At 41.6% G+C, this 12,220-nt stretch overlaps 1 protein-coding gene across 4 annotated transcripts in view; it reads right to left on the bottom strand.

The window, feature by feature from the left end:
• Window positions 1–12,220, bottom strand: part of ILDR1 (immunoglobulin like domain containing receptor 1) — a gene marked incomplete at both ends in the record, with an annotated part of 39,022 nt that overhangs the window by 2,226 nt on the left and 24,576 nt on the right. For 2 of the 4 annotated variants that reach the window (XM_082624779.1, XM_082624781.1), the window contains 2 exons: window positions 10,969–11,795; window positions 12,014–12,145. In XM_082624779.1, the coding sequence (XP_082480905.1) occupies window positions 10,969–11,795; window positions 12,014–12,145 (959 nt within the window). Of the gene's footprint in view, window positions 1–10,905; window positions 11,796–12,013; window positions 12,146–12,220 lie in introns of those variants that run through there. The other 2 variants (XM_082624778.1, XM_082624780.1) reach the window with 2 other exon arrangements.

Below are 12,220 nucleotides of genomic sequence, written 5' to 3'. Positions count from 1 at the left end.
CCCCTCCCACCAGGAAACCTACACAAGCCTCTAGATCAGCCTCACCCACCAGGGGGCAGACACCAGAAGCAAGAAATCCACGATCCTGCAATGCAAGCCAGATCCTACCCTGGGAACACCTGGACCCTGGTCCTGCCCACTATCATGTGAATGCAAACTTCAGGACACCCCAGACCCCATACCCAATTGTGTCAGGAACTGCCCCCCTTCCACCAATGGTCTGAAACAGGCTCTGAGATCCCTGGACCCTGCAGCAAGACTTGGGAACTAGCTCTGCTTGCCAGTAGTCTGGCACTAACCCCAGGATCTGGCTTCACCTGCTAGTGGGTAGGCAACAGCCCCAGAGTCTTCAGGATACTGACTCTGCCCACCAAGGAGACAGCACTACCCCTGGGGAGCCCACTTGGGTTCCAAAACCAGGCACCTCATGACCAGACCACACTAAACAGCAGCCAGCAGCATCTGTACAAGACAGGGGCTGACACCAACCAAACTAGGGGCCAACCAAGCCTACCAGACTGCCCACATAGCCTGCCTCAACAGAAGGACCCAAGCAGCCCTCTTAGGGGGAACCCCTAGAGAATACAGCTTGGGTAACAAGAGGGGAATGCACTGCTGGGACCCATAGGACGCCTCCTACAGAGGGCCACTTCTCCAAGGTTGAGAAACATAACTAATATACCATATACACAAAAATACAAATAGCAACTTGGACAAAATAAGGTGGCAGAGGAATATGTTCCAGACGAAGGAACAAGATAAAACCCCAGAAGATGAACTAAATGAAGTGGAGACAGGCAATCTATCTGAGAAACAGTTTAAAGTAATACTCATAAAGATTATCAAGGAACTCAAGAAGAAAATGGATGCACAGAGTGAGAAGTTAGAGATTTTTAACAAAGAATTAGAAAATACAAAGAACAGCCAAACAGAATTGAAGAATACAATAGCTGAAATAAAAATATTTATTTATAGATAGCTATATAAAAACCTCATGGTAGGGGGCTTCCCTGGTGGCGCAGTGGTTGGGAGTCTGTCTGCCAATGCGGGGGACACGGGTTCGTGCCCCGGTCCGGGAAGATCCCACATGCCGCAGAGCGGCTGGGCCCGTGAGCCATGGCCGCTGAGCCTGCGCGTCGGAGCCTGTGTTCCGCAACGGGAGAGGCCACAACAGTGAGAGGCCCGCTTACCACAAAAAAAAAAAAAAAAAAAAAAAAACTCATGGTAACCACAAACCAAAAATCTGTAATAGATATATGCACAAAAAAGAGAAAGAAGTCCAAACATAACACTAAAGGTAGTCATCAAATCACAAGAGAACAAAAGAAGAAAAGGAAAAAAGACCCAGAAAAACAAATCCAAACCAATTAACAAAATGTCAATAAGAACACACATATCAGTAATTACCTTAAATGTAAATGGACTAAATGCTCCAACCAAAACACATAGACTGAATGAATGAATACAAAAACAAGACCCATATATATGCTGCCTACAGGAGATTCAGTTCAGATCTACAGACTGAAAGTGAGGGGATGGAAAAATGTATTCCATGCAAATGGAAGTCAAAAGAAACCTAGAGTAGCAATACTTATATCAGACAAAATAGAGTTTAAAATATAAAGACACTGGCACAGAAACAGAAATATAGATCAATGGAACAGGATAGAAAGACCAGAGATAAACCCATGCACATATGGTCACCTTATCTTTGATAAAGGAGGCAAGAACATACAGTGGAGAAAAGACAGCCTCTTCAATAAGTGGTGCTGGGAAAACTGGACAGCTACATGTTAAAGAATGAAATTAGAACACTCCCTAACACCATACACAAAAATAAACTCAAAATGGATTAAAGACCTAAATATAAGGCCAGACACCATCAAACTCTTAGAGGAAAACATAGGCAGAACACTCTATGACATAAATGACAGCAAGATCCTTTTTGACCCACCTCCTAGAGAAATGGAAATAAAAACAAAAATAAACAAATGGGACCTAATGAAACTTCAAAGCTTTTGCACAGCAAAGGAAACCATAAACAATGAAAAGACAACCCTCAGAATGGGAGAAAATATTTGCAAATGAAGCAACTGACAAAGGATTAATCTCCAAAGTTTTCATGCAGCTCAATGTCAAAAAAACAAAAAATCCAGTCCAAAAATGGGCAGAAGACCTAGACATTTCTTCAAAGAAGATATACAGGTTGCCAACAAACACATGAAAGAATGCTCAACATCATTAATCATCAGAGAAATGCAAATCAAAACTACAATGAGCTATCACCTCACACCAATCAGAATGGCCATCATCAAAAAATCTACAAACAATAAATGCTGGAGAGGGTGTGGAGAAAAGGGAACCCTCCTGCACTGTTGGTGGGATGGTAAATTGATACAGCCACTATGGAGAACAGTATGGAGGTTCCTTAAAAAACTAAAACTAGAACTAACATATGACCTAGCAGTCCCACTACTGGGCATATACCCTGAGAAAACCATAATTCAAAGAGAGTCATGTACTAAAATGTTCATTGCAGCTCTATTTACAATAGCCAGGATATGAAAGCAACCTAAGTGTCCATCAACAGATGAATGGATAAAGAAGATGTGGCACATATATACAATGGAATATTACTCAGCCGTAAAAAGGAATGAAACAGTTATTTGTAGTGAGGTGGATGGACCTAGAGACTGTCATTCAGAGTGAAGTAAGTCAGAAAGAGAAAAATAAATACCATATGGTAACACATATATATGGAATCTAAAAAAAATAAAATGGTCATGAAGAACCTAGGGGCAAGACAGGAATAAAAACGCAGACCTACTAGAGAATGGACTTGAGGATACGGGGAGGGGGATGGGTAAGCTGGGATGAAGTGAGAGAGTGGCATGGACATATAGGCACTACCTAACGTAAAATAGATAGCTAGTGGGAAGCAGCCACATAGCACAGGGAGATCAGCTTGGTGCTTTGTGACCACCTAGAGGGGCGGGATAGGGAGGGTGGGAGGGAGGGAGATGCAAGAGGGAAGAGATATGGGGACATATGTATATGTATAACTGATTCACTTTGTTATAAAGCAGAAACACACCATTGTAAAGCAATTATACTCCAATAAAGATGTTAAGTGTATATATATATATATATATATATATATATAAAGACACTGACAAGTGTCCTTGTACTTAGACAAGGACACTACATAATGATCAAAGGATCAATCCAAGAAGAAGATAAAGAAATTATAAATATATATGCACCCAACATAGGAGCACTTCAATATATAAGGCAAATGTTGACAGACATAAAAGGAGAAACAGTAACATAATAATAGTGCGGGACTTCAACACCCCACTTACATCAATGGACAGATAATCCAGACAGAAATTAGTAAGGAAACGCAGGTCTTAAATACACATTAGACCAAACGGACTCAACTGGTATTTATAGAGCATTCCATCCAAAAGCAGCAGGTTACACATTCAAGTGCACATGGAACATTCTCCAGGATAGATCACATGCTAGGCCACAAAACAAGCCTTGGTAAATTTAAGGAAATTGAAATCTTATCAAGCATCTTTTCTGACCACAACGCTATGAGACTAGAAATCAACTACAAGAAAAAAAACTGCAAAAAACACAAACACGTGGAGGCTAAACAATATGCTACTAATGGATCACTGAAGAAATCAAAGAGGAAATTTTAAAAATACCTAGAGACAAATGAAAATGAAAGCACAATGATCAAAAACCTGTGGGATGCAGCAAAAGCAGTTCTAAGAGGGATGTTTATAGCAACACAAGCTTCCTCAGAAACAGTAAAAATCTCAAATAAACAACCTAACCTTATACTTAAAGCAACTAAAGAAAGAACACACAAAACCCAAAGTTAGTAGAAGGAAAGAAATCACAGAGTTCAGAGCAGAAATAAATGAAATAAAGACCAAAAAGACCCCACAAAAACAATAGACCAATGAAGCTAAAAGCTGGTTCTTGGAAAAGGTAAACAAAATTGATAAGCCTTTACTCAGACTTATCCAGGATCATAAGAGAATGCTACGAGCAACTCTATGCCAATAAAATGGACAGCCTAGGAGAAATGGACAAATTCTTAGGAAGTACAATCTCCCTAGACTGAACCAGGAAGAAATAGAAAATACGAACAGACAAATTACCAGTAAGGAAACTGAATCGGTAATTTAAAAACTCCCAAAAAACAAAAGTCCAGGACAAGATAGCTTCACAGATGAATTCTACCAAACATTTAGAAAAGTGTTAACACCTGTCCTTCTGAAACTATTCTAAAAAACTGCAGAGGAAGGAACACTTCTGAACCCATTCTCTGAGGCCACCATCACCCTGATACCAAAACCAGACAAAGATATCACACAAAAAAGAAAATTATAGGCCAATATCACTGATGAACACAGATGAAAAAAATCCTCAACAAAATACTAGCAAATCGGGCTTCCCTGGTGGCACACTGGTTAAGAATCCACCTGCCAGTGCAGGAGACATGGGTTCAAGCCCTGGTCTGGGAAGATCCACCCGCCGTGGAACAACTAAGCCCATGCATCACTACTACTGAGCCTGTGCTCTAGAGCCTGTGAACCACAACTACTGAGCCCATGTGCCACAACTACTGAAGCCCGTGTGCCTAAAGCCTGTGCTCTGCAACAAGAGAAGCCACCGCAATGAGAAGCCCATGCACCACAATGAAGAGTAGCCCCCACTCACCACAACTAGAGGAAGCCCGTGCACAGCAAAAAAGACCCAATGCAGCCATAAATACTTAAATAAATAAATAAAAATACTAGCAAATAAAATCCAACAATACCTTAAAAGGATAATATACCATGATCAAGTGGGATTTCTCCCAGGTATGCAAAGATTTTTCAATATCCACAAATCAATCAGTGTGATACACCACATTAACAAATTGAAGAATAAAAACCACATGATACAATCATCTCAATTGAAGCAAAAAAGGCTTTTGATACAATTCAACATCCATTTATGATAAAACCTCTCCAGAAAGTGGGCATAAAGGGAACATATCGCAACATAATTAAGGCCATATATGACAAACCCACAGCTAACATCACACTCAATGGTGAAAAGCTGAAAGCATTCCCCCTAAGATCATGTACAAGACAAGGATGCCCACTCTTGCCACTTTTATTCAACATAGTTGTGGACGTCACAGCCACTGCAGTCAGAGAAGAAAAAGAAATAAAAGGAATCCAGATGGGAAAGGAAGTAGTAAAACTGTCACTGTTTGCAGATGACATGATACTATACATAGAAAATTCTACAGACACTACCAGAGCTCATCAATGAATTCGGTAAAGTTGCAGGATACAAAATTAACGTATAGAAATCTGTTGCATTTCTATACACTAACAACAAAATATCAGAAGAGAAATTAAGGAAACAATACCATTAAAAAAAATAAAATACCTAGGAATAAACCTACCTTAAGGGGGCAAAAGACCTGTACTCTGAAAACTATAAGACGCTGATGAAAGAAATTGAGGATGACACAAACAGATGGAAAGATATACCATATTCCTGGATTGGAAGAATCAGTATTGTTAAAAATGACCGTACTACCCAAGGCAATCTACAGATTCAATGCAACCCCTCTCAAATTACCAATGACATTTTTCAAAGAACTAGAACAAAAGATTTTTAATGTGTATGGAAACACAAAAGACCTTGAATAGCTAAACTAATCTTGAGAAAGAAGAACAGAGCTGGTGCAATCGCACTCCCTGACTTCAGACTATACTATAAAGCTACACCAATCAAAACAGTATGGTACTGGCACAAAATCAGACACATACTTCAATGGAACAGGACTGAAAGCCCAGAAATAAACCCATGCACTTACAGTCAATTAATCTACAACAAAGGAGGCAAGAATATACAGTGGAGAACAGACAGTCTCTTCAACAAGTGGTGATGGGAAAACTGGACAGCTACCTGTAAAAGAATGAAATTAGAAAATTCTCTAACACCATATACAAAAGCAAACTAAATGTAAGACTGGATACTATAAAACTCCTAGAGGAAAACATAAGTGGAACACTCTTTGACATAAATTGCAGCAATTTTTTTTTTGGATCTGCCTCCTAGAATAATGGAAACAAAAGCAAAAATAAACAAATGGGACCTAAACAACTTAAAAGCTTTTGCACAGCAAAGGAAACCATAAACAAAATGAAAAGACAACCTACAGAATGGGAGAGAAATATTTGCGGGTGATGGGACCAACAAGGGATTAATTTCCAAAATATACAAACAACTTATACATCTCAATAAAAAAAAAACCAATAACCGAATCAAAAAATTGACAGACCTAATTAGACATTTCTCCAAAGATGACACACAGATGGCCAACAGGCACATGAAAGGATGCTCAACATCACTAATTATTAGAGAAATGCAAATCAAAACTACAATGAGGTATCACCTCACATCGGTCAGAATGGCTATCATCAAAAAGTCTACAAATGATAAATACTAGAGAGGGTGTAGAGAAAAAAGAACCCTCCTACACTGTTGGTGGGAATGTAAATTGGTACAGTCACTATGGAAACACTATGAAGGTTCCTTAAAAACTAAAAATAGAGTTACCATATAATCCAGCAATCCCACTCCTGGGCATATATCTGGAAAAGAAGCAAACTCTAATTTGAAAAGAAACATGCACCCCAATGTTCATAGAGGCACTATTTACGATAGCCAAGACATGGAAGCAACCTAAATGTCCAGTGACAGATGAATGGATAAAGAAGATGTGGTATATATGCATAGACATAGAAAACAAACTTTATGGCTACTAAAGGGGAAAAGGTGGGGGAGGGATAAATTAGGAGTTTGGGATTAAAATACGCTACTATATATTTAGAGAACAGATAACCAACAAGAACCTACTATATAGCGCAGGGAACTATACTCAATATCTTGTAATAACCTATAATGGAAAAGAATCTAAAAAAGAATATATATACAAATATATATATATACACACATATATACACAAATAATATATGTAAAACTGAATCACTTTGCTGAAACTAATACACATTGTAAATCAACTATATTTCAATAATTTTTTTCTTTTTTTTTGGCCGCATCACACAGCATGTGGGATCTTAGTTCCCCAACCAGGGATCAAACCCATGCCCCCTGCAGTGGAAGCATGAAGTCTTAACCACTGGACCATCAGGGAAGTCCAATACATTTTTTTTTAAAGATGTGGTATATATATATATATATATATATATATATATATATATATATATATATATATATATATACAATGGACTATTACTCAGCCATAAAAAAGAATGAAATAATGTCATTTGTAGCAACATGGATGGACCTAGAGATTATCATACTAAGTGAAGTAAGTCAGACACAGAAACACAGATATCATATAATATCACTTATATGTAGGCTTAAAAAATGATACAAATGGACTTATTTACAAAACAGAAATATACCCATAGTCATAGAAAACAAACTTATGGTTATCAAAGGGAAAGGGGTGGGGGATAAAGCAGGAACTTGGGATTAACACATACACACTACTATATATAAAGTAGATAAACAACAAGGGCCTCCTGTATAGCACAGGGAACTATATTCAATATCTTGTAATAATCTATAACAGAAAAGAGTCTGAAAAAGAATATATATATAAAACTGAATCACTTTGCTGTACACCTGAAACACTGTAGACCAACTATACTTCAAAAAAAAAAAATTTCTTCAAACAAAAATGCTGTGGGATGAATGCTGACACAAAGGAAAGCAACAAAATGGGGCCAAAGGAAGTTATACAGCGCTTTCTAAAGAAAAGACATTATCAAAGAATAGACATTTTACTGAAAGTAGAAGTACCATAATCTAAAATGTTTTTAATTAAATCAAAAAGTTAAGAAAAAAGAAAAAAATCTTGGATTCTCTACAGCAAGTTTGAGTTTATCTTGGAGAGGAAAGAATGCAGTAGCTTCCTCTTGCATTAGAACAGGTGTGTACAGGCCAAGATTGGAACAAATCAGCAATGCCTTGGGAGGCCCTTTCTGACAGAGCAAGACTGGAAAGAAAGGTGATCGATTTGAAGGATACCAGAAACACAGGGGCCACTCAGTCTGAAACCCCTGGAGTTTAAAGCTTGATATTACTGCTTCTTATATTTCTGAGACTGTTGACTTTTGGTGGAGTGAAAAGACCACCAGACACGCAATGAGATCTTGGCTGGAGTCCTGGTTCTGGAGTCAAATGGAAGATACCTCAACATAACTTCCCTTTTCTCATGGGCACTGTGCAGACAATACTCCTTACCTAGTTCAGTTCCCATGAGATCATTTACATGCAAGGCCTTGCCTGTTGGTATCTACTTGTTAAACATTACTCTAGAGAGACTCCATTTGAGCCAAAAGATTTTTTGATTAATTCATATTACTCTGAATATTTAACAAAGTATTTTTAATAAGTATTTTGTAAAAAGTTATGGTAATAAGTATTTTGTAAAAAGTTATGGTAAAGCTGTAACTGTTGAAAGCTTGATTTAAGAAAATAGTGATACATCTTATCAGCTCAATTTAAGAAACTCTAGTTATATATAATCAAAGATCACCATCTAGTGGCCCAATTGTACTATAACTTCTAAAGTTAGCTGCAAGCTCCAAAGACTTCAGAGGCTAGAAGGTGTGTGGAAGGCATCCGGCCCCGCCAAGGAGAGGAACGAAGAGAGATTTTGGGCCCACTAAAAGCATTCAAAATTGAAGTTACGAAAAAAAAAAAAAAAAAAATTGAAGTTACGAACAAAATAAACAAAACACGGTGCCCTTCAACCGAATCAATCTTCCAAATCAAGCTTTGGTCTTGGGCCTCTGGTCACTCAGAGTATGAGTGGACAGTTGAATGTGATAAAGTAAAGTGATAACTATTTTGGAGATAAGCTCAGAGAAATCCAAAACAATGAAGGCCTTTACAATTATCTTGAGTGACTTTGCCTCTCACAAGCAACTTTACAATCGAAAATTTGGTTTGCTTGTGATAGAATTATTGGTGTGTACATCTTGATGATAAGGAAGAAATAAAGTCACAAGAAAACATCACTGCCCCACACAATTTTCTTCTAATTAGGCAGCATGAGTTATTGAAACGGGCATAGTCTTGAATCAGAGGGCTTTGTCCAAATTCTGGCTTCACTCCCTATTGGCTGTGTGACCTTGAGCATGTTACTTAACCTCACTGAGCCTCACAGGGCTATTGCAAGGATTAAATGAAATAAGGCTTGGAAAGGGCTTATTCTGGTATCCAAAACATAACTGGTGCTCCTTTTACCCTTCTCTCACTTACAAGAAAGCATATAATTTAGAAGAAAATAAAGAAAAAGTTTAACTTAAAAGAAAATAGGGTTTGGAGTTGAAGCCGAAAGCTGACTTTTAAATTACATTTTTCTATTAAAATGAAGATAAGAGACGGTCTAGTAATCATATGACCAAAGTAACAGTGGTTGTCCTGGCTCTGATTGATTCTGTATTTTCTTTCAGGGTGTAATTTTCTTACTGGTAACATGGAAGAGTTGTATCCACCATAAAATGAACATAATAGTACAAACCTCACAGGGTGTTGAAAGGATTAAATGAGATGTTGCATAAATGTCCATAGCTCAGTACCACTTAGTAAGGATACTACTAAGTTTCATTATTACTGGTCTTTGCCTCTCTCCTGGGACATCTGTGAGAATATAATTGCCATTGATTATTTCAGAAATGCCTGTCGGCTTTTGCTACCTTCCTCACAAATCACTCTTTCACCAAGGTTCTTCCCTAGAAATACCAGCACTGGGGCTCTCATAAGGTGCCTGTTTCTTTGTACACACTATGCAGATGATTGGTTTTAAAACAAGTCACAGCAGAATTTGCATCTCCAAACGAAAATTGTATCCTTCAAAGTGCGTGAGAGATTAAAATTCTTGTTCCTCTAATATCCCTCTACTCTGGGAACTTCCCTCACAACCTACTACATATCCCTTTATCTCAACAGAAGCAAAACAGAAAAAGGATTTTAGTCGAATAGAGAAAGAGATTTTTGTGGGTAGCCTGTAGGTTGGTTCTGAGGCAGTTCATGAATATTTCTGAGCAACAGCCAGCATAACTTTGCAAAGTGACAACACAGAAGGAATACCATCATTAGGGTATATTAATTATAAGATATTTTAAAGTCGCATCTTAAAGGAGAAAAAAGGTCTATATTCAGAGGCGTAAAAAGCCTGCATCCCTCTTTGTGCCCCTTTCCATTGGCACCTTGCCTGTTCACAGAGTCCTAAAGTTTCGACCTATATTTGGGATATCAGGGTTTTTTGGGGGGGTTGTTTTGTTTTGTTTTTGTTTCCCTAAATCACTTTAACGATACTTTCCGGAGGGGTTGGGGGTGGGTCTCAGGCCCTTGCACACTGACTTGCAGCACTCAGAAGTGGCACAAATGTCCTGTCAGGCCCACGGTTCTAATTTGGGATATGGAAATTGTTGCTAAGTAAAGCAAGGCAGCTATGACAGGAAGTAAAGCCTTAGCCGGTGGAAGCTTGTGCTGGAGTTCTAGCTCCACTACTCACAAAGCGCTTAATTATTTTGAGCTTCGTTTCCTCACCCGTGAAATGGGGGGACCCGGCCCGACTGGCCTCAGGGGACTGTGATGAGGGCCGGAGCCAGACTGAGAGTGAGAAGGCCCTCTTAAGCATCATGCCCAGAGTCCCTCCCCTGCTCTTGGCACTCACTGGTCCCTTCCAGCTCTGCAAGAGGGGTCTCACCACGCCCAGAGGGCCAGCAGGGCAAAACAGAGATGAGGGACCCTCCGCGGCGGCAGGTGAGGTGGCCCGTGTCAGCCTGGCTGAAGGGTCCCCTCTGCCCACGCCCGACCCTCAGCAGGAAGCCCCAGGCTCACCGAGCGCCTCTCCACACTCCCTTTTTTCCTGACATTCTTGCCTGGGGTGACATCCAGGGAGCGGTAGCTGGGTGGCTTCTCCTCAAGCCAGTTTGGGGAGCGCGAGCGGCGGCGGCGGCGGGGCCCCCGATTCCGGGGCTGCCTCTCCTTCTCCTCCTCCTCCTCGGAGCTCCAGGAACTGAGGCCGGAGGGCAGGGGAGGGGAGTAGCTGCGGTGCCGGCGCCTCTGGTGTCCCTGGGAGGTGCCCCGGGGGCTGGGCCCGCGGGCTCTCTCTGGGAAGCGGCTCCGGAGACGGGGGCGGTTGGGCGGCCAGCGGGCCTCGCTGGACGAGGGGCCGTCGCTGAGGCTGTCCCTGTCTGACCATGGCGTGGGTGACCCGCGCTGCCTGGAGCCGCGGTGCCTTCCGCTCCGCAGTCGGCCCAGCTCCCTTTGCTCCAGCGCCCAGCGCTGAGGCTCCCGGTCCCAGTGCTCCTGCTGGAAATCAGAGTAGCGGTGCTGCCTTCTCCCCTCCCTCAGATCCCAGGGTCCGGGGGGAGGCGGGGGGAGCCACTGCTGGTGGGAGGAGTTGCTGGTCCTCCGCAGAGACGGCAGGTCTCTGACCAGCGGGGGCAGGTGGATGATTCTGCGTTCCACGACCTCAGAGCCCAGGGAGGACAGCATGCTGCGGGGATGGCCAGATCTGCCTTGGAGGTCAGCCGGCAGAGGCTGGGCTGGGTTGAGGTTCCGCAGCTCTTTCTCCAAATACTCTAGGACACCGTTGGTGATGGGAGGGTGAGTGGTGGTCTGGGTCAATGGCATCTCTGGGAGGCTGGATCGCAGGGACAAATCTGATTGAAAATAAGGAAAAGAACATGCAGAACTGCTGGTCCAAAACACGCTCCTCAGAATCAGGGCACCAAAGCGCCACCTTATCAGCTTGCATCTACCCCCTCCCATCCTCAGCCGTAGAGAGGTCCACCATATTGGTCATGAAGGCCCCAATGCAGCCCATGCTCCTACCCTTGCCCTTTACCCTCTCCCACCCCAAATCTCTGGCAAGGTTTACCTCGCTGCAGCAGTGGGTTCATTGGATAAGATGAAAACTGGGAGCTCCTGTCCGCCCCCCAGTACAGGGGTTTTTCGATCATCTGAGGGCCTAGGGCCTGAGCCTGCTTCGTGTAGCGGTCGTGGGCCAGGGCTGCAGGGGGAAAAGGAGAAATGCAGACCCTCAGCCAGGACAAGGCCCACACCTCCCACTTCACTTCTCTCCGCC

This window comes from Mesoplodon mirus (genome assembly GCF_964341445.2).
Source record: "Mesoplodon mirus genome assembly, chromosome: 6".
NCBI classification, from domain to species: Eukaryota; Metazoa; Chordata; class Mammalia; order Artiodactyla; family Ziphiidae; genus Mesoplodon; species Mesoplodon mirus.
Note: the sequence above shows the minus strand (reverse complement) of the source record. Positions and strands in the feature narration are given on the sequence as shown.